This window comes from Macaca thibetana, chromosome 2 (assembly GCF_024542745.1).
Source record: "Macaca thibetana thibetana isolate TM-01 chromosome 2, ASM2454274v1, whole genome shotgun sequence".
NCBI classification, from domain to species: Eukaryota; Metazoa; Chordata; class Mammalia; order Primates; family Cercopithecidae; genus Macaca; species Macaca thibetana.
The window spans coordinates 173,559,986-173,583,549 of NC_065579.1; the positions used below are offsets into that span (position 1 = coordinate 173,559,986).

At 37.2% G+C, this 23,564-nt stretch overlaps 1 protein-coding gene across 24 annotated transcripts in view; it reads left to right on the forward strand.

Moving 5' to 3' along the window:
- Positions 1-23,564, forward strand: part of ABI3BP (ABI family member 3 binding protein) — a 245,220-nt gene that overhangs the window by 193,267 nt on the left and 28,389 nt on the right. For 11 of the 24 annotated variants that reach the window (XM_050782015.1, XM_050782022.1, XM_050782024.1 and 8 more), the window contains 8 exons: positions 4,292-4,351; positions 4,898-4,945; positions 5,741-5,821; positions 8,261-8,338; positions 11,543-11,605; positions 13,269-13,343; positions 21,194-21,271; positions 23,045-23,137. In XM_050782015.1, the coding sequence (XP_050637972.1) occupies positions 4,292-4,351; positions 4,898-4,945; positions 5,741-5,821; positions 8,261-8,338; positions 11,543-11,605; positions 13,269-13,343; positions 21,194-21,271; positions 23,045-23,137 (576 nt within the window). The remainder of the gene's footprint in view (positions 1-4,291; positions 4,352-4,897; positions 4,946-5,740; positions 5,822-8,260; positions 8,339-11,542; positions 11,606-13,268; positions 13,344-21,193; positions 21,272-23,044; positions 23,138-23,564) is intronic. The other 13 variants (XM_050782036.1, XM_050782019.1, XM_050782040.1 and 10 more) reach the window with 6 other exon arrangements.

The window sequence follows — 23,564 nt, forward strand, 5'->3', positions numbered from 1 at the left end:
CTCCAGGCTGGGCGCGGTGGCTCATGTCTGTAATCCCAACACTTTCAGAGGCTGAGGCGGGCGGATCACGAGGTCAGGAGATCAAAACCATTTTGGCTAACATGGTGAAACCCCGTCTCTACTAAAAAAATTAGCCGGGCGTGGTGGTAGACGCCTGTAGTAGTCCCAGCTACTCGGGAGGCTGAGGCAGGAGAATGGCGTGAAGCAGAGAGGCGGAGCTTGCAGTGAACCGAGTTCACACCACTGCACTCCAGGCCAGGCGACAGTGCGAGACTCCACGCTCCATATAGCTGAGAAACAGCATGATTCGGAATGACTACATTGCTAGGCATAAGAGATTATTGAGAGATGAAAACAATGTAAATTGGATTCATATGTTTGAGGGCTTTTAGGTTATGCTAAGCACTTCAAAAAATTTTTCTTTAGACAATTAGGAGATACTAAAATTGTGCGTGTTTCTTTTTGTAATCTTGGGAGTGATATAATTACATCTGTATTTTAGAAAGATGGCTGTGATTTTTTCAAATGGAATATTAACTGGCAAAAAAAAAAAAAAAAAAAATGGCCAGGAATCGCTTAGTAGGTTTGCAACAATCCAGAAAGATAAGTCTGAGAAATTGAACTAATTGTGGTAGAAAGGAAACTAAGGGAATAATGCTGAAATGCCTTTGTGTATGGAACTACGAAGACCTAGAGAATGACTGAATGCTGTTATGGAGAGAAGGGTGGCAATGCTGTTCCTAGACTGGGCAAGTGGTAGATAATAATGCCATTAACTGAGACAGGGAACAGAGAGAGTAATAAAGATGGGTGTGTACATGCTAGGCTTGCAGGGCCAGTAGGACTTTGAGTGAGAAGACCCTAACTGATGGTTGAAAATGTTGTCTGGACTTCTTAACAGAAGTCAGGATTTGGGGCACAGATTTAGGAGCCACTTGTTTACATCTAGATAGTTCTTAAATCTTGGAAAACATAATAGAGGAGAAAATGTAGATAGAGAAAATAAGCCAGAAATCAAATATTTAGGCAGCATAGTTATATTTAAGGAGCAGGCAGGGGAAAAAGAGCCTCCAGATGTCAAAAAAGATAAGAGAAAACCAGGAAATGCGCTGGGAGATGAGGCAGGAAAAGGCCTAAGAAGGGAAGTTTGGCAATGGCATTGCAGTGGCAATGAGAAGGAGAGGGATCAGAAGAGGCTGCCAGCTCGACCGTGCATGTGCAGAATCCCACTTTCTGAAACCTTTAGGCTGTATGCTTCAGAATTAGCAGTTTCCAGATTTTAGAAACTTACATGAGTACATATACCATTGATTAGAAACATTAATGTGTATTCTGTGAGCAGTATGAATAGTCTTACCAAGCAGAAGAACTAAAACCTATAAACAGCCCTTAGATCAGTATAAGTTATGTTTTGCCATTGAATAAATTAAGAGAAAACTCAACTTCCAGAGTTTCTGGACTTAAGAATATGATTAAGGCATTGTTGCAGGAAATGAGTGGAGGCTGGACCACAGTGGATGAAGAAGATACACCTAAAAGGTGAGGAAGCAGAGGCAGATAGATAGTTTTTTTATTAAAGGAATGAGAGCAAGAGAGAGGGATTGTTTGAAGGAGAAGCCATGTCAAGGGAATGATTCTTTTTTAGGATATTAGAGCATTCGAGCTGTTTTGTAGGTAGATGCGAGTAACTCATGGAGAAATGAAAACATGGACAAATAGAAATATAACAGAAATAATGGAAAGTAAAAGGCCTCAAATGAGATGGAAGGGAGGGTGGTCCAAGAGCACAGGGAAAGCCAGCAGGTGGCCTCCTACGGGGCTTCCTCTCAGACTGGACCTAATGGTACAAGGTTAGAATAAAGGAATAGAGAGTATAGATTAAAGGAATAGAATAGGGTATGGAGTCTATACGTGTTACTTTTCTAAGAGAATCAGTCTCTTGGTAGCCTATTGCCAGGGTAAACCTTATTGCAGACTTCGTATTCTAACTTTGTCAAGAGGAAACACATTAATTATTTTCTAACTCTATCAAAATATTCATGCATGTTCATTTACATTTGTCTATGATAGACATTGTGCATTCCTACTTGTCTTATGTTAGTTGGACTTTTCTTTGGAGTGGCACGCTTTATTGAACAAAGACAGTTTGGTTAGTAGTATAAATGGAGTTGGTTAATATAATTAAATCTAAAATTATAATAATAGTAAATATTCTTATAAAGAAATCAAAACTGCTTTCTCAGAAAATTGTCATCATTATTTTCATTGATGAGTTTCTCCCAGCATGAAAGATGTAGGTTTTAGGGATCGTGCTTTTGTTCAGTTTAATATACAGAGGAATGCCACATAGGAAAAACAGAAAAAACAACTTGAATTTCTTGGAGCTGTAGTTGACCAAGTAGGAGAATGATTCATATTACTTTCCTGTAAATATTTCTATTTCTTTCCTTTCCACTGATTTCACCTGCTTAGGAAGTCTGCTATGGCAGTTTATTAAATCATCACTTCATGGTTAAAAAGAAAAGTGCCAATTTTAGCAGCTGGAATCCACATTACCCCAGCCTAAATTCCTCAGTAAACTAGAGCAGCAATGAATAATGTATTTACAGTATGGTGGATTTATTAGTACCACATCTCTTCTCAGCTTCTCCTTTCCTTAATCCCAGCTCCTTTTTGTTTGGTGGAGTACTGTAACTAACTCGGGTATTTATAAACTGAAGGCTGCTTTGAATGTTCATGACCTTTACAGAGCTAAATCAAAGTGCCTTCTTCAGCCTCAAGATAAACATTTTGTTTCATTTATAGCTGGAAATTTCTTATATTTTACTATTTAAATCCTCCAAAAAACTACACGCAAAGGCAAAATGTTCAGTATTGTGGTGGGCTTTCTCTACCTTATCAACCACTAATCTTTTTAAAGTTGCCTTTTCTCTTTAAGAAAGCAATCCATATTTTCAAATTCCCTTGGATGTTACCTTTTAGCTCATAGAAGTTCTGAGTCAAGTTTCTGTTCAGTGCACCAGTTTTCACAACTGTAATTTCACTAATACCTAGCAGCGTAGTCTAAGAACAGATGTGGCATGCAAGTTAAACATGATTCCCAAAAACAATAAAAAGAGATTGTTCATTTTATATAACTTATTTCTCCACTAATGGTAAAGTGGTGCTTGGCCACCTCATAATAATAAAATAAAATTTAAAAAAAAAGGTTTCTTCATCTTTCTTCTAAGGCAGAGTTCTAGCCTGAGTCATAATTTTTTTCCAGCATTATATAAGATGCAAGGAAATTACACTGCCTGACAAAAAAGTACTGGTGTGTATGAAAGGCTTAGCGTGGTAGGAAAACCTTTCATTGAGAGATTAGGTCTGGGTAGGGCCTCTTTGTGGGGAAACTGAGTTGAAGTACTTTACCCTATTTGTGGAATGAGATTTTGTTGTAGAAATCCGGTAAGAACAAATAGGCAAATCCCCCTAATATTTTCCCCACTGAGAAATAGGGTACCAAGTTTCCAATCTACTGTTTAATTTTGCTAAAACATTAAAAAGTATACTGGATTTCAGGGACTGCATATACCAGTAGGGCCTATTGTTCAGCTGACATTTTTGTCTTTTGTTTTCATATGCTTGTGTCGAGCATGCTCGACACCTAATATACTAGAAGCCACATCACTAAAGAAGACAAAAATGGCAACAGCTATCATTTACTAAGTAATAAGTACTATCATTAACTTTACATTTGGTGTCTTCTAATGACTAGTTGATTCCTTTTGCTTCATTTTCTGCCCCCAGTAACTGTAAGCGCCATTTAGAATAAGACTGTGTTATGTTCTTACATATTCAAGACTTTTCCATTTCTTATTGTTTCCCTCGATTTGTAGCCATTTTTGTACTTTAAGATATATATTTTTTGTTGCTGTTAGTGGACTTTACGCATGAATATCAAACAGCAGCTAACCACTTTGTGCAAAACCTGACTTTCTATTTTGAAAGCCATTTGAGGGAGCTCTACCTCATTGTTGAATTATGTTAGCTATCTCCTCCTCTTCCTCAAGGAAGACTTCAAAATGAACTGTGACTGACTTCATTTCTGTTTCACTGCCACCAGAACCTTCCCTGCATAGTAACATTTTTCCATTTTGAAGAAAACAGGCATCTTCTCAACTGTGGTCATTAACCATTGTAAAAATACTTTTGCTTCATTCATGCTTTCTGGGATTTTTCTATCTGTGGGTTAAGCTCACTCCAGTTGGGACATTTAGAATGCACAGTGTTTATAATCTTTTTCTTTCAGCTCCAAAAGATGTGCTCCTTCCTCATAAACCAGACCCTGAGGTCTCTCAGAGCGAACCTGGTAAATTAATTATTTCATCCTTCTGGCTAAGAAGTGTATTTTTCAAAAACAAAATTCTTGAAGTAAATATATTTTTAATGGTTGTGATATGGAAGAAATTCAGAGAAAAATATGGGTATAAAATGTATATTCCTTTTGGGTAGATTGAATCATCTGGGTTGAATTATTTTTCCTTGGTTAAATGAGGGAATAGTACATAGGCTCATTGAGTAGATCATGCTAAAATTATCAATACCATTGTTAACTAAGCCAACTCTCACATCCTTTCAAAACGTAAATGTAGCTACATTACAACTATGGGTATACTTTTAAGTAAAAAAAAGTGGATGCCTACTCAAAATTTTCCCCGAAGTGAGAACTTCAAAGTTTTAGTTAAACTAAGTTCTCTGATTAGCATCTAATGTGCAGAATTTTCTCTTATTTATTATAATTCTTAGAGAACATTTAAATTATTAAATCAATGCATCTGAAAAATATAGAAACTATTTTGACTTTGCCAGGTAGTAATTCTCATAAATATGTTCCTTTGACTTGCTTTTGGCATAGTTCTGCAACCTGTTACCTTTAGATTTGAGCCACCAAAGACAACAATAGGTAATGGTTTTCCCATATCAACCAACTCTGTTTTCTTTGCTACCATCAAGATTGCAGGCCTTTCTCAAATGATCCTGTTGAAACATCATTTCTTCTCAATTCATTTCATCACTTCATTCTCATTATTACTACTCTTTCCAAAATAGAAAAGCCATGATTTCACTGTCGTAATGGGTTTGCTTTGAAGACCACCTCAAGACATTACTGAATCCATCTTCATTTACTTCATTTATCTCCATGTTTCAATACGAGTCCACTGTGTTTACTAATGGTGCCCATTTAACAATTTCCATTGGTTTAGTGGTTCTCAGCTGTAATGTAACATACTAGCATGTGGTAAGTTTGAAAGATACTGCAAGTAATTATCAATATTGGTCAAAATACTAAAAATTGCCAGTGATTTGTTAAACTGAGCTCAAGCAGACTCAAGGAGATGATACCAACAATGATATTATCACACATTTTGTAATCCTGTATGCTCTCTTGAATGGAGGAGACAAGGACGAAGCTACAGCCAATAGTCCAGGACTGTGTCTAACCCACACCGCATCTCAACCAGCCATTCTGATGGATTGGTTCAAGAATAGAATGTCATGTAGTATGTGTTCTGGTGGAAAAACAGTTGAGAACCATTATTCTAATATTCCACAGTCATTTTTCTGAAAGTTTTGTGCACATTTAACTCTCTTCTTTCCTTTTTCTATTTCAAATGGAGGAATTTCATGTAATACCAATCTGGTCTGGTGCTGGCTTTGAATCTAAAAATTTACAACCTTGGTCCTTTTCTTTTTGCAGCTCCTCTAGAGACACGAGGCATCCCTTTTATACCCATGATTTCCCCAAGTCCTAGTCAAGAGGAACTACAGACCATTCTGGGTAAATTTCGTTTTAATATTTGTTCAAGGAGGGCTTGCCTTTTAGAAATTTCCCTTCGAGTAGCCATAATACATTATGTTCATAGCTTGTTTCTAAATAATAGGTTATTTAAAAATTCATTTCACTCAACGCTTTTACATTGACACTGTATTTGGCCTAATATGTATGCTGATTTTCAATATAAAATGTTTTAATACATCTAAGATGTGTTAAATTGGCTCTGGTGATTGTGATTTAGAATACTTAAAAATTTTAAGTATTCTAAAAAGAAAAATGTTTCTAAATCAATGCTGTTCTTTTTTGTTGCTTTTTCTGTATTTTAAACTACATTTGGGAAGAAAAATTAGTTATCTAGTATTTATTAAGCCTTTACTTGGTGCACAGTTAAGTGATGCAGTTCTAAGAAGAAACTTTTAAAGAGGTGTCCTTACCCTAGAGAGCTCATGCTCTAATATGAAGACAGGACTTAGTTCCAATACTGCAGCCTCTGTGCCACTCAATACATTACGTGCCTTTCTAAAATTTAAACCATGTGAGGTAAGTTCTATTACTTGCTCCATTTTACAGATTAGAACATTGAGGCATAGAGAGTTTAAAAATTTGGCCAAGGTGTTGGGAGGCCAAGACGGGCAGATCACGAGGTCAGGAGATCGAGACCATCCTGGCTAACACGGTGAAACTCCGTCTCTACTAAAAAATACAAAAAACTAGCCGGGCGAAGTGGCGGGCGCCTGTGGTCCCAGCTACTCGGGAGGCTGAGGCAGGAGAATGGCGTAAACCCAGGAGGCGGAGCTTGCAGTGAGCTGAGATCTGGCCACCGCACTCCAGCCTGGGCTACACAGCCAGACTCTGTCTCAAAAAAAAATAAAAATAAAAATAAAAAAAAAATTAAAAAAAAATAAAAATTTGGCCAAGGTGAAACAGCTGGTGTCAGAGCCAGGATTAGAATCTACACACTCAGCCACCAGAGTGCCTAGGATTAACCTCAGTGTTACACTAATTACAATGAGTGTGATAGAGAAAAGAGCAACATGTTGAACAAACAACCTGGAGAAATAAGGAAAGGCCTCTCAGATTAGGGTCCTTTACACTGGGTCTTTAAGTTGGAATGAGAGTTGACCAGTCAAAGATGCAAATGGTTCTTTCAAGTTACAGACAGATGGGAAAGAGGCACAGAGCAAGGAGTGACAGTTAGACTAAACTGATGAGCAGGTAGTTGCCTGGAGAAACAAGGATGGGTAGGTTGGAAAGCTCCATTGGGATGAGCTGAACATGCTTTCAAGGAGTTTAACACAAATGTGTTCACTGTGTGGAAACTCTAGTTTGCCTTCGTTGAAAATGAACCAAAAAGCTAGAGTTCCTGGCTTGTGTTTGTTGGTGCCTCTCTCCTGTCTACACTGCATCCCACATGGCTTTACTTAAATTAGTGGCCTTATTTACCTGCCTTCACTCCTTTTCTAATAATCCATCCTTTGTGGGTGTCTACTGAAATAAAGTTACTGATCACATTTTAAAATAAAATCCTTTTGGAAGAAAAAATTAAAATTGAGTGAGCAAATATATTCTAATCAAATATTCATCTAGTCTAGCTTATTTCTACAAAATCAATGCCGCCCATGATGGCAAAGTTAAAAGGAGTTTTCAAAAACCACTACTGAATATGCTAATTATTTAACTTCTACTCCCTGTTTTTCTAATGTGTCTTGGTTTATTCATGTCAGAACCATTACCTGTCAATTATCACAAGTATATTTCTTGAGCAGAATCAAGAGAATACAAAAGCAGGACAGAAAACAAAAAGATAGCAGTGTATCATTTATACCAAGTGTTTCCTTGGATCTAGTACAGGCAAAGTGAACAGTGTAATTTGCTGTGTCTGTATGATGTGTGATTTCAAGGTAACATGGGAATGGAAGTGTTGCTGTATGTATTTTTTTTATTTTTTCAAGAGGATTGTGTTTGTATGTCAAACACACACTCTGATTTTCACATGAGAAAAATAGAATATTTGTTTTATGTGATATAAATATACATCTTTTCATATGATATATTTCCTTTCCACCTCATCAAAGTAACATGTGGGATTTATGGGCAGGGAAGAAACATGAAGGAGATAAATACATCGAGGCAACTAGGAGACTTTCATACATGAGCCATATCCAAGAATAGCCACAACTAGATTAATGAAACAATGATCCTGAGCTAAAAGCTTTTGGAAATCCTTATAACAATCATTAAAATAATAGTGTAAGACAGCAGATGTCACAAATGAGAGTTATTAAAATGTACCACTAACTGAATTATTGCGATTACTGAGTGTATTTCTAAATGCAACTTATCCTTTTATTATTGTATGGGGCAGAAAAGAGTATGTGTTTTTTGGTCATATTCATAAGGGTAATTATTTAAAACAAGCCAATCTTATTGTGTTTTCTCCAGAAGAAACAGACCAATCCACCCAAGAACGTTTCACAACTAAGATTCCACGAACAACTGAACTGGCAAAGACAACTCAGGGTAATCCTCTCCCCCACCTCTGGAGAATAACTTTTCCTTATTTGCTTTTAATCAGGAAAGACATTTTCTTTTCAGAATGTTATTTCTCATCACAGTGGATTACTTTATTTTTTTTGTCATTTTATAGGTGAAAGAAATCAGCCAAATCTGAATACTTATATGAATATCAGTTGAACGTAGGCAAGACAAGTTCTTTCACTGGCACTTACTTTTTTTAATGTATTGTTGACCACTTGATGCTTCTAACTAAGAGTGGAAGATTCCATTTTTTCCCCACATTTGACTTTCATTTGCTTCGTTTTCCATGTCTGATATATAATAACTGTTCTCTTCCTCTTCCTGCTCCCTCTCTAACTTCCTCCTGGTCTTCCTCCTTGTCTTCTCTCTTTTTCTCACTTTCTCCAATCTTCCCCCATTTGATGAAACACATTAATAAGAAAAAAAGCTATTAACAAGAAAAATCACTTTTCAAAATTATGACAATATTTAAACATCCAGAGAAGTGATTTCCTACTTTTTATTTCTTCTCTGTGATTTTCTGCTTTCGGGGAAGTGAACTCACCTACACAAAGCTCTATCTCATCTTCATGCACTCAGAAGTATTTTCCTGTTTATACTTTTCTATCCTATTATCCTACTTAGGTTATAACACTTGTGGACTTCTAATACTGTGGTGGTGGTGGTGGTGTTTTTTAATGACCACTTTTGCCCATCTCTGCCTCTATCGGATGGTAGAAAGCCAAAAATAAGACCAAAAAGAGCAAATATTTAGGGAGTTAGGAGACAAATAAGTTTATGTTGCCCATTATGAGTTCTAATTTGAGGGGGAAAGTTGGTGAGAGAAGTTTAATAATAAGAGGAAACGATAATGAAAGAAATCTAATTTTAAAGTACATGTGTCACTGGGGCAACATTTACTCCAAGTAAACATGACTAAGACTATGGTAAAGAGCGGTTCCTTTAAATTTTCTAAATCTTTTTTACTTGTTTGTATGGTTTAACTTTTATGTTTTAAACTTTTATTCAATTACTTCACTTAATTTTTATTTGCTGTTTATTTATAATTATACACAGAAGACTGAAGTATAATATGACAGCCCTCTCACATCTCTATCACCAGCCTCAACAATGAACAGATGTTCCGTTGTGATACATCCCTATTCCACCCTGATTTCTGTATGTTTATTATTTCATGTTTTTGCAAATCTCTTTAATTTCTGGCTTAACGGAAGATAGCTGGATTCTCATAATCAATCTGTTTTAACCACAAAATACATAAATATTTACAACAAGCAGGATAAATAAAGACTCTCATTCCACGCAGGTTGTGTTGCCAAATGAGAAAGATTTCAGCTTTTTAGAGATATAAGGATTTCAGAATGAGGATAAAAGATCACAGGCCTGTTCTTTCCTTGTTTTGCCTTTTCCTACTTTAAAGAGAATATCAATATTGTGTCACCATTACTAGTATATATGGAATTTTAATCAAATTCCTTCAAAATACTGTATTAAATATAAATTTCACCGGTTATTAGGAGTATATCAATGATCTCATATCATTATATAAATTGTCTTAACATATTTATATATGTTGACTTTTTTCTTATATCCTTAGCTCTTTTTCTATGTTTAAAATTGAAACTCTGCGGCAGTTTTCTCAAGGCCATATATTGTTTAGTGATGAGCTATATGAGTAACTTACAACCTAAATTGAAATTATATTTCAGCTCTTTTATTAAAAAAAATTCTTTCTAGATTTAAATGAAGACTATGGAGAAAACTAAAACAAAAATTCAGATGCCATGGCTTTGAAATCATGTAGTGCTGATTATTTCTGTGGTCTACTCTCAATCTCTTTCCTGTCCAAAGCTTTAAAATTTATATGTATTCTAGAATGAGACAAGAACTATGATTCTTACTTTTAAGCAGAAGCAACCTAACATTCAAAGGGATTTACATGGAAAGACGAAATAGGTTAAGAGGGAATCCCACCATCTCAAAATTGGGAGAAAAAAATTGCAGATAATCATCAGGCACTTTAGGGTCTGTGAAAATTAATTTTTATGGTTATGACACTTGGGAAGGCCCAAACTAAACCTATAGAGAATTTCAGTATGTGTCCGCTGTTGTTGGCTTGAAGTATGGCAAAATTCTGCTCATCACAGTCTTTACATTGGACGTTTATAAATGAGCTACATTATAACCTATTTCACAGGCACACTTTTTTAACTTAGTAGGCAAGGCATTGCTGATTTATGGCTAGATAAATATCCACTCGATATGTGAATAAAATCTTTAAAACGATGTAATCTACTTACATAGTTTTCAGGAAAAAAATTTTCCAAAAACGTTACCAAGAAAGCTGGTGGCAGGAAGCAGTATGTGATGGGGAAGTGGGGACAGAGGAGAGCAGCATGGAATAGATGAATTCCAGGATGAATGCTTACCTTGAAACCTTAGGATGCATTAATGTTTCAGCAGGTTCTCACAAGTTGGCCTGCATACGGTGGTCACCCACTTATTCATTCATTCAGCAAGTCTTCGTTAGGATGCCTTTCTGTGCAGGTCCTGGATAATTGGCCCAGGGATTATCTGAGTTCTTGCTCCTTGCTTGTCCTCTTTTGATAGGCAGGGCACCAGATGTCATTTTCTGTCATTTCTACAGCATTTTGGATGACACTGAGTGAATACTTACTCACTTCAGGTTCATGAGCAAAGACCATTTGATAGAGACCACATACTCCTACTCTTTCTTCTTTACCTACCTAAACAGTCATTTCTCTTTTTACCTTTAAGATTGTTTGACTTCTTTAGCAAAGTAATATTTCACAATGACTCTTCACTGAGAGATTAGATGGATGGACAGATGAACAGACAGATGGATGGCTTATGGGTTTATCATGCTAAGCAAACATCTGGTAAAACAAATGCTCTTGAAAAATAGGGACAAAATGATGACTAATCCTTAACACACCTTACAAATGAACTACCTCATTCTATGTGCATCTTTAATTTTCAGTCTTGTATATTTTCTTTCTTTTATTTTCCTTTAGCATGAAGTCTATAATGCATAATGGGAATTTTCTGAACCTTCTTTATACGTCCAGGCGACATGTATGAGTTGTTGGTCCCTAGGATGCTAAATCTCCACTCAGGAGGCTTTGGTCTGTTGCTTATTAAATATAAAGTGTTCCTCTGTTTCAGCGCCACACAGGTTTTATACTACTGTGAGGCCCAGAACATCTGACAAGCCACACATCAGACCTGGTAAGTTGTTTCTCTGATGACTTAAATAATCAGCAGGCAGGGAAAGATAGGAAATGGATTGAAACAGCCAAATACACCAAAGGGGATCCTTACATTGCAATAAAAGATATACAGGGACTCTGATCTGTGTGGATAAGTGAAAAGATACTGATGAATCCATAAATGTGACAAGACTTGACTAAGGATTTTAAGGGTAATCAGATGCAGAGATCACTATGAAATTTTATTGATTTAAAAGTATTTTTAAAATAGTGTTGGACGATTCTCCTGACAGTTATAGAGGTAGCACAGAGTTAGCTATGACATGATATTATTTAATACTTACTTTCAGATATTCTTTCTCTCTTAAGAAAAGATGGTCTTTTTTCAGCATAGAAAAGCTCTTGTTCTAGGAGAACATTTTTACTTGATTCCTTCAGAGAATAAAAATATCGCAAGTTCTAAACAGCAAAAATAAAGTTATAATTATATATTGGGAATATGTTAAATTTACTAAATTCTCCAAAGGTCCTAGGATTGCCCTCACAGGAGCTTGTTCAGAAAAAAAGTTAACTTGGAGGGGTTGATCTAGTTCGTGTAAATCACTCTTACGCTGAGGCACAAGTTGGACCAAACACTGGTGTTTTATTTTCTTTTTCTTTGTGATTCTAAGAAGTCTTAAAGTTCCAAATGATGAAACCTGCTTAGAATGAATATTCTAGGTGAATACATCTTTAGAACAATAATTTTATATTCTTTGGTTTATGTAGAGTCCATATACTTGTTTACAATTTTCCAACTTCTAAAGATAATTGGGCACAGAAATCTTTTATAACCATGTATATCTCCCTGTGACTTTGTGTGTCATGATAGGTGTTGAGAGCTTAATGTGAGACTGGTGATATTAAACATTTCTAAAAAATAAACAGTAACAATCATGGCTAATAATGACCGAGCACTGGCCATGTGCCCTGTGAGGTACAGTTGAGGAAGCTGAGGCACAGAGAGGAACTAGAAAGTGGATCAAAGATGAGCAGTATGGCTTCAGAGCTTCCCACATAAGCACAATACACTTAGTGCTCTTCCTTAGAGTCTTCTAGATGGATTGTAAAATAGGTCACCTCTTGAGACTTTGGTAAGGCTATGACTTTCTCCAGAGCAGGAAAGAAAGCAAAATGGTTTCCTCAAGTTCTGTGCTTGACAATGGACTTTGTGAAAGGACTCAAATAATAAAACCTCTGTACCTAGGGATTCCCACGAAAGGATGTGGAAAGACTCCAACTTCTGAATGGAGACCTTGACAAATACACTTCAGATTTTGTTTTTTCATTAGACATATGTAGTCCTGATCTTTCTTCAGTTCCATTTTGGAATGCATCTGATACCTATAAATGAAACAAGATATTTCCCACTTCGGACTACAAATTCCCTTGCCAGTTACTTTTTCAAGTCAAGTACTGAAACCCAGTGATCACCTCAGAATACAAACTCAGGTCTCTATTTTCAAATTCAAGTCTATTATTTTTATACAAGAATGTGGTTTCTATATTCTGAATAATATTTTTGGTAAGTCATCCTTTTTATTGCCTAGTTAAATGACTTTCAATTCTCTGAGAAATTTTGTTTTTCTTGGCTGCAAACTTTCAATAAGAAAATGAACTATTTATATCCCACTTTATTTTAGTTCTGCATAGGACAACTACAAGACCTACTAGGCCCAAACCCAGTGGGATGCCCAGTGGGAATGGAGTGGGAACAGGTAATAATCACAAGTGTATTTCCTTTTTATCCTGTCAAAACTATAAGCATTATTTAATTTTCATGATTTTGTTGAATTCACATTTTAATTTCCTTTTTACCAGTTTTTAAAGTTCTTAGTAACTCTGTAACTGAAAATTATTACTCATTCCAAAATCAAAACTTCAGATGTTTCTAAAAATAGTGAAGACTTTTTCACTTTTCTAAACCTAGTCTACTAGTTACTATATATAATCTTGCTTCTTAAAAAGATCCTGATTAAGTATAACTTGAGTGAAAACACTAAAAACAGCTATTTCCCCTAATTTCAAAATACTTTTTATACACAGACTGGTCTTTGAACCGTAATTAGTTGATTTTTAAGTTTATAATTTAACAAGTACCATTAAAAAGGTTTTGAATAACTGCATCTGTTAGCAATCTGGAATATGAAATTTAAACAAGAAATATTTAATCAGAGCAATTCGCATTTGGTTACCCTGGTTATAGTCATTAATGTTTTCAAATCATTCAGCTTAAATAACATAGCTCTAATCTAGTCAGATCTATGGGAGTAAGTACTATGCTAGAAAAACTAGGATACTGATCTGATAAATATTCAAACACCCAACTTCATGGATAAATGGTAGCTATTTAGATGCCTTAACATAGAATTGTATTATTCCCTTTAAATATTTTTAGTAGTATAACTCTTGTGTTTGCTTAGATAAAAAAATTAGAATTTATTTAATGCATATATATCTGATTAACCCATGACAGTTCTCTAATGAAAAAGAGATGTGAATAATACCTAGAGATATTTAGTCTAAAAATTATTTAGCTTTGTTTAAGAATGTACTTTTGTACTTGATTATTATAGTCTCTGAATTTCTAGGAATTCACTTCTCTTTAAACCAAATGATGAGGCCAACACTATAAGTTCGTGACTCATGAAAAGCAAGAAAGCATCCCAGTATCTATTTGTGCTCATCTACTCTTTTAATTTTTCCCAACTGTGGGATTAGATCGTGCTCAATTTTTCAGATTGACATCAACAATCTGGCTATAAACAGAGCCACCTTCTCTCAGATCATTTTGGGAGGAAGGCGGGTACAAATTGTTTAATATTCAAATAATTCCTTGGAAGTGGCGTAAGTAAAAATAAAAGAAAGCACTTAAATGACAACCAAGCAAATGAAAGAACAAGTAAAGTAGCTGTGATCACACTTGAAAGCTACCAACCTTGGCCGGGCGCGGTGGCTCACGCCTGTAATCCCAGCACTTTGGGAGGCCAAGTCTGGCGGATCACGAGGTCAGGAGATCGAGACCATCCTGGCAAACATGGTGAAACCCCATCTCTACTAAAAATACAAAAAATTAGCCGGGCGTGTGGTGGGCGCCTGTAATCCCAGCTGCTCGGGAGGCTGAGGCGGGAGAATGGCATGAACTCAGGAGGCAGAGCTTGCAGTGAGCTGAGATCGTGCCACTGCTCTCCAGCCTGGGCAACAGAGCAAGCCTCCATCTCAAAAAAAAAAGAAAGCTACTAACCTTCACTATAATATTGATTCTTACTAGAAACATGCAGTTATCTCTCAGGGAAACAAACCATTATATTTTAGCTTATCAACAATATAAATATTTTTCCAAAGCCCACTTTTATTACAAATGAATATCTGTTACCGTCTTGTATACATAAAGTCAACTTTATAATAATTTATCCAACTTAGCTTTGGAAGAATAATACAGCAGGTCTTTTTCAATTTAATTTGTCAGTTGTTGGGAGAAATTGGGCTGGTGGGCACAGGTAGACAAAGCTGAGCTCACTGTTTCTTCTTTCTTTACTTCACCTCCATGCCCAACCAAAATTTTTTGTGCCTTGTCTGTATTCTTTTATTTGTCAATTGGGATCCCCTGTCAAGGAAGGACTTGCTGCCTACCTGCAGGGAGTGAGGTCAGCAGACAGCATCCAGCTATCATCTCCCTCAGAGTAAGCTTCAACCAGAGAGCACTGAATGGAGATCTGGGCAGTACATCTCCATGTCAGCCACAATAATTCATACCAACCAAATGGAATTCATCCTGGGAATGCAAGGTTGGCTCAACACTCAAATTAGTGTAATTTGCCATATTAACAGAATAAAGAAGAAAAATCATGATTATCCAAGTAGATGCACAAAACAACCTAGACAAAATTTTCAGTTCATCCCTAATGAAAGCTCTCAGGAAATTAAGAATAAAAGGAAGTTTCCTCAATCTGATAAAGGACATCTGTGAAAAAGCTACAGCTGCCAAAATTCACACCAGCAGCAGTTGTGGCCAAGTGGTTAAGGCAATGGACTAGAAAAAGCTGCAACTAACACTGTACTTAATGGTGAAAGACTAAACACTTTTCTCCTAAGATGGAGAATACAGCAGGGATTTCTATTTTTGCCACTTCTATTGAATATAGTAGTGAATGTTTAGCCAATGCAGTAGGCAAGAAAAGAAGTAAATGGCATAAAATTCAGAAATTATAGATAACATGATTATCTATGTAGCATATGATTAAGAAAAACAGCAACTCTCAGATATTTGCCTAGAGAATACTACTTTAAGAAACTGGTGAGGAAGAAGTATTTAAAAATCTCTCCTCTCCAGGTTATAGACTTACCAGAGTCCACCTTCCTTTGATTCTGCATAGTTTTGATCAGACTTCTTTATAGAAATGCAGCTGTATGCAAAAGTTTATTTTCTTCTCTGACACAATTCTACTGTCACATCCACACTTTCAGCCTCTGTTGACTATTTTAATGCATCATTTTTGTGTTAACTGATTTCATGTTCAACTTTGACATCTTAGAATGTTTATCTTTATTATCCATCTCACATACATTTTCCTATAGTTTTTCTTGCTGAAGTTTTCAACTCAGATATTTCACATTTAAAAAAATTAGTTGATAAAGGAAGTGTTTGTGATCTATAGGACATACTCTTTAATTTTATTTTTAAAAATTTATTTCAATGGCTTTTGGGTTTTGTTGTTACATGGATATACATGGATGAATTATACAGCAGTGAATTTAAGATTTTAGTGCACTCATCACCTGAGTAGTGTACATTGTACCTAATATATTGCAGGTTTTTATCCCTAGCCTCCTCTCACCCTCCCCCTTCTGAGTCTCTAACGTTCATTATACCACTCTGTATGCCTTTGTGTACTTACAGCTTACTTCCCACTTTTAAGTGAGAACATCCGGTTTTTGGTTTTCCACTCCTGAGTTACTTCACTTAGAATAATGGTCTCTAGATCCATCCAAATTGCTGCAAAAGACATTGTCGTGTTCCTTTTTTATCACTGAGTAGTATTCCATGGTGTACATATACCAAACATTTTCTTTATCCACTCATTAGTCAATGGGCACTTGTTGGTTCTGTATCTTTGCAATTGTGAATTGTGCTGCAATAAACATACATATGCATGTGTCTTTTTCATATAATGACTTATTTTCCTTTAAGTAGATACCCAGTAGTAGGATTGCTAGGTCAAATGGTATAGTTCTACTATTCGTTCTTTAAGGACTCTCCAAACTATTATCCACAGAGGTTGTGCTAATTTACATTCCCACCAGCGATGTATAAGTGGTCCTTTACCCCACATCCACGCCATCATCTATGGTTTTTTGACTTTTGATAGTGGCCATTCTTGCAGGAGTAAGGTGGTATCTCAATGTGGTTTTAACTTGTAGTTCCTGTAGGATATGTTATTTATGGTTTTAGACCACCTAATATTGTGCCCTTGGAAGGCTTAAAAAAAGAAAAACAGATTCTGAGGCCTAAAGACTACAGACCTTTGACTGTTGAGGTCTCTATAAAAATCTCGTGATTCCATAAGCCCCAGGAATATCTTGAGTCCAGTGTATCTTATTTCACAACATCATTATGTTTTACCTGATGTATGTGTATTTTATACACGTATGTGTAGGTAGATATTGCTCTACCCCAAGGTTAGAAAGTAGCCTGCCAGAGGTTGAGATCTAAAGTGGGTCATTTTTCTAGCATTCTGCTTTTCCGTGGTTTCCAGAGACATGTCTCAGCTTAGCTGATGTGTCCTACCTATTAAAATCTCCTTGAGACCTGCCTACAGAGATGCAACAAGCCATGCACACACTGGGCCAAGCGATTGTGCAAACTACAGCCCCACAGGCCAAATCTGGCTCATTGCCTGTTTCTGTAAATAAAGTTTTATTGGAACACATCTAGCTTTCACATTGTACTGTGTACAATGTGTATTGTGTACAAAGGTACTTCTACAGTACAATGGCAGAGTTGAATAGTTGTGACAGAGACAGTATGGTTCACAAAGGTGAAAATATTTCTTGTCTAGCATGGGGTTGGCAGATTGTTTCTGTAAAGGATAAATGTTTTCAACTCTGTGGGCAAAACAGTCTCTTTCACAGATATTTAATTCTGCCATTGTGCTATGAAAGCAAGCACAGAAAAAGTTTGCCAATCCCAGTGCTAGACAATCTCTCTGACTTTCTCCCTGAGGGAAGTTGTGCAGCTATTTTTTTCATTCAGCCAGCATTTATTGAAAGCCCATCATATACCAGGCAAAGCATAATTCTGAAACCACCTTGGCACATGTGATTTGGCAGATATTGTTAAAAACCTGAACCCTAGACTCCTTTCTCTACACCCTAATGAGGGAACCGCGATTTACTGCCCCCCCCATGAGTGTGCTGCACGAGAATCCAGTCCCCTCAGGCTGAGGAATGTGTTTTTCTGGGCTGTAACTAAATCTTCCAGCCTGCTGGCTCCCTGCCGCTGGCTTTTTAGCCAGGTGCTAAGATTTGGGACAAGAGTGCAGAAACCAATCATCCATAAATATCACCCCTTTTTGATCACAGGGAATGAAGTCACTGGTACATTTAAGAACTGATTTCCAGTTTACTCTGTTTGTTTGCAAAGTTTTTGTTACCATGGTTAAAAGTACCCAATTTGTTACTTCGTTCTGGACGATAAATTGCTGAGGGGTGAACTATGTAAATCCAGAGATTTTTGGAGGACTCCCATATGGCAGTTGGGGGCTCATTCTGAGGCTCAAGTCTTGGTGCTTACAGAGCTGACTCTGCCCTTTAGAAGATGTGTCGGTTAATCCTGCCTGAGGGAAAAAGAAGTCAGGTCACAGCTTGGGCCAGACTGTCTGATTGGGTGCCAATTCCTGAGAATTCGTTCTCTTCAGTATCTCTTACTGATTTTCTCCTTTCTCTTCCCATTGCCTCTCTGCTACCTTTGGCCTTTCATTTGCTGTCCTCTGACTCAGGGCAAGAGATGTTCTCTAGTCTCTCCGGTTCTGGCCCGGGTGAAATGCCTAAACCGCAGCTAGGTGCAAGAGAGCAAGTCCAGAACAAGAGCTCAGTCTCCTGTCCCCAGATCTTTCCAGTGAGCCACACAGCTGCCTTTTGCATGGCCCTTCCCAATGCTTTCAGGCACCACTGGCTTCTGTCCACTTCTAAAGGCTGGAGAAAGTCCGGTTTTGCAGCTGATTCTGTTTGATTTGGGAACCTATATCTAAGGATCGTAAGAATATGATGCCTCTGTCTCCACCTACACAGAAAATGGCTCGTTTCTTCCAGTTCCTCCCTGGATTAAAAAAAGAGGGCTAGGCAATGTGTATCTTTGGTCTTATGTATAATGTAATGCTGCAAAATCTTAAAAGTGGTAAGAATGAAAATGGGCATTTTAAATGGAGCAACTAACATGTGCAAAAGCTTAGAGGTAGGAAATTACAAGCACGTGTGGGAACCTAGCTCTAAGTTAGAGCTCCTAGATTTCTAACCTACCAGCCCCTGTGACTTGGTGGATCTGGATATGCCTGGTCAGTGACTGCTGTCAGCCTTGGACTATTTTCTGAGTCCCAAACACCCGTGGCATGACTGGATAACACATGCTTGCCAGCTATGGCCATTTAGCCCTCACACCGTGGTGGCAGCTCAAGTCACCCAAGAGACAGAGTAGAGGGCTTTAGGAATATATTCACTCAGAGTTACTGTGATGAATAGCAGGGAGAAAATGATCAGAGGACAGTAAGTACTCTGTGCTTTGCCTCTTAGTGCTGAAGAGATAGACTTTGGATCCTGGCATATGTAGGCCTGAATCCCACTGCTTCTTAGCTGTGAGACCTCGGGCAAATTGCTTCATCTCCCCTTGCCTTGGGTTTTCTCATCTGTGGGACGTAGATTGTATTCCACACACACACAGGGTTGTAAGGATTAAGTCAAATCATGAATATGTAAGGCATTGGCACAGTATTGGATCAAAATACTTTGGTTTTCAAGGGCAGGAAGATTTGGAAAAGGGCTGTAAAGAAGGGTCTACTCAAGACGACAGCCTACTGGCCTTCTAGAGTATATAAAACTTTTTGTTACCCGGAGAAATCGTGGTAAATCAAACCTTGGCAAGCCAAGTTACCCAGTGACCCACATGCAGGTATTCTTCAATTCCCTGTGCTGTTCACAGAGTAACCACTCAAATGAGCCATTGCCCTTCCCCACTACCCCTGACAGTGAGACACAGGAGGAAGGCTAATGAACCATTTGCTTGTGGCCTGCCTATGGGATTAGTCACAAAAGTCATTGCCCCCAGAAACATTTTTTTTCCAACCACAAATAAGCTTTAATTCATGATTCCGTATGTAATTTCTCCATGATTGTATATATTTTATCTCTTACTCAAGCAGCAGAGGATGTGGGATTGCAATATTAGGTTCATCCCCTGGATGTCATAAATTAATGTGAAAATGTCATCTTACTTTGGGGAGGCAAAGCTTCTGTTGTATATTTAATATATCTGCCCACACATTAAATGGAATCGAGTATATAATGTCCCCAAACAGTTTCTGGAACACAGTGAGCCCTCAAAACAGGGTTGCTGTCATTGTTAATGTACTAACTAGTATATTAATGTAAACATTTCATTCCTATTTTTTAATATGTAAATTACAGTCAGGTCCTCAAAGTAGTATGAATTCTTTTTTAGGACAGGTCATTATTTCTGAAGTGATTTTTATTGTTGAACTTCTAAAAATGTCTGTTTCTATTCTTTTGTAATGAATACTGTCACCCAAACCAAGGAAGATTATTTTATAATATAAAAGAATAATTTTTAAAATATGACAAAAACCTAATTAGTTCCCTTTGGAATTGCTACCCAAAGTCCAAGCCTGGGTATTTAGACAAATGGCTAGTAATAACCACGAGATTATTGAGGGGCTTAGGAGACAAAATAACACACAACGTGATTTTCAAATCAGTTTCTTTCAAACAGTAATGTAGAGTTATAGGCCTGCCCAGGGCTAATTTACAAATCCCAAAACATCATTTGTGGCCTCAATAGCCTTATAGCTAATGCCACTCCAGGAATAATTTTAAAGTCAATTTATTAAGTATAAACCCAAACACACTGGAATTCTAAGGTGTGGGTTTTTTTAATGGGCATAGAGGGATTGGAAGAAAAAAAAATTTTTTTTGAATTACGAACTGTACTGATGAATATTGGCAAAAGGTGGCCAGTTACCATAAATGAAATCCCACCTGGTGAGGCAATACCACCCAGTAAGGCAGTGCAGGATGAGTTTCTTGAAAGATTTGGACAAAACCGCAATTTACCATGAAATGCTAATTCTACATAGAAAACATCACAACTAGTGAATGTAGGGTTTTTATTTTTTTCTATAGCCAGATAGTAGAAGCCCGTTAAAATGTCTTGGCATAAAAACACCAATGTGCCTGCTCTGCAAAGAATGTACATTGTTACTGACAACTCTACCAAGTTCCCATGGAACATGTTTTGTTTAAATATATGTTTATTCCCTTTCATTATCTCTGCTCATAGGAGTCAAGCAAGCACCCAAGCCATCAGGTGCTGATAGAAATGTATCAGTGGACTCTCCCCACCCCACTAAGAAGCCAGGTAAGGAATGATATGCTGACTTTTATGACAGCTCAGCTCTGAAACTTGGATGGTAACTGCAGTATCATTTATTGTGGCAAAAACAGCAACATCCACACAGCCCCCAAAATATCAGAACCATGCATACAGTGCATGGGTATTGCTAGGAAAACATTTGGAATATTATCTTTGGAGGAATTAAAAGTGCTCCATGCACAAATTAAATATTAATAGGAACTTCCGACGTGATACTAACTTAATCATTACTTTCTATAATGTTCTGAGGGGCCATAATGGGCACATGCTGCAGCATCACTGTGGTTTCCAGTTTTGATCGTGTTTAAGTTTTGCTCTTGTGTAATTTATTACAATTTTTTTTGCCTGTGATTACTTATGTTCCTGATTTAAGAGTATGCTCTATGTAATAGGCCAAAAGTATGAATCTGGTGACTCAGAATGCCTTTGGATTGAATAAGGACTTTTATTAACGTCAACCACCAGTATACTCCTGAACACACACACACACACACACACACACACACACACACACACAGAGTCTTTCTCTTACTAGTATACCAGGCATTTTCCTGGATTGACAATTTTTCTTGGAGATTTTAAAACCAACATATATTATACCAAAAAAAGATACAAATTGTTTAACTATGGCACAGGACTTAAAATGTGGGTTAAAGTGGACTTCTCCAAGCACCTTTGACCTCGCCAATCTTTCTGCAAATTATGAAAAGGTGCCTGTTTACCCCACCCTTTAGGCAGACAATGAGAAAAGCAATGCCCTTCCTCTGGGCTGGCAGCCTTGCATGAGAGCTCATGAGTGGATGAACAGAGCAGGTGCTAAGCTTTGTCCCCCACTTACACCTCCTGGGCCAGTGTCTTTGTGCAGTACACAACTCCCACAACGGTTCACAGTGAGTCTGCTCCCCACAGATACAGACTTGTTCCAGCCATCAGGGTTACCTCAATGTAGTCTTTGAGAAGTTCTAAAGGGTTTTAATTACAGTTACATAATAGAGCTGAGAAGGGAGTAAAACACCCACAAAAGGAGAAAATCTATGCTTTAACAATTTAAAACTAAAATGGCATAAGAAATTGTAGGCTCAAAATAAAAGGCAGCTGAGGATAATAAAGTTCAGAAGTGCTCCTATTAAGTCTACATGGAAAATGAAAGATGTTCAATTCTATACGTGTATATAGCCTTTCCAAAAGTAGGTATACCTATGTACAGTCATTTCTTGGTATCTATGGGGGATTGGTCCCAGGATTTTCCTCAGATACTAAAATCTGAGGCTGCTCGAATCCCTTGTATAAAATGATATAGTGTTTGCATATAACCCATGCACATCTTCCCATATACTTTAAATCATCCCTAGATTATTATAATACCTAATGCAATATAAATAGTTGTTATATTGTATTTTGTGTTTTGCTGTTGTTGTATTATTTTTATTGTGATTTTTTAAAAAGTTTTCCATCCACAGTTGTTTGAATTAACTGATGGGGAACCCACAGACATGAAGGGCTCGACTGTATATTCGTCTATAATGAAAACGTGTTTTCTATATACTAAAGTGCTTTGTTGTCTCTGGGTACATTACCAACATTAATTTATAGGAATATCAGAATATATTATTTGTGTGCACTTTTCTGTAGAATCTATTCTCTGTCATCTAACTACTAATTATCAAACATTTTTTATTTTTAAAAACACTGTTTTTTTCAATAGTGAATCTTTATAATGACTTTATCTAAAATACAATCTCTTATCCACAATCCCAGGGACTCGCCGCCCACCCTTGCCACCCAGACCTACACCCCCACGAAGAAAACCTTTACCACCAAATAATGTCACTGGAAAGCCAGGAAGTGCAGGTACGTTAGTCATGTAACTTCCTTCTCCCGCCATGACTTCAGTTTTAGTAGCCAACGTAAACTCTTCTTGGTGAGCTAGCAACAGGCACACTACTGATGTGTGTGACACGTTTGTGTTGGCCCTGAAGACCAGACACTGTAAATGATGGCTTTCAGGACTTATAACCTGACTCTTGGACTGAAAGAAGGAAACCATCCCTCTGCATATAGGCAAATTTGCTTCCTAGATGTCTGAGTGCTTGGAGCCTAGATTGAAGCTGACTCAGGCCCTTCAACAAATGGATTATTTTGGACAAGATGCTGTACATTGCCAAGGCCCTGGGAACAACAGATGTGATGACTTGTCATTGACTTATCCTGTCTCCTGAAACAAAATCCTGTATGTCCCACTGAAAGCTCTCCTATCCAACAGCCTTCATGCCAGGCC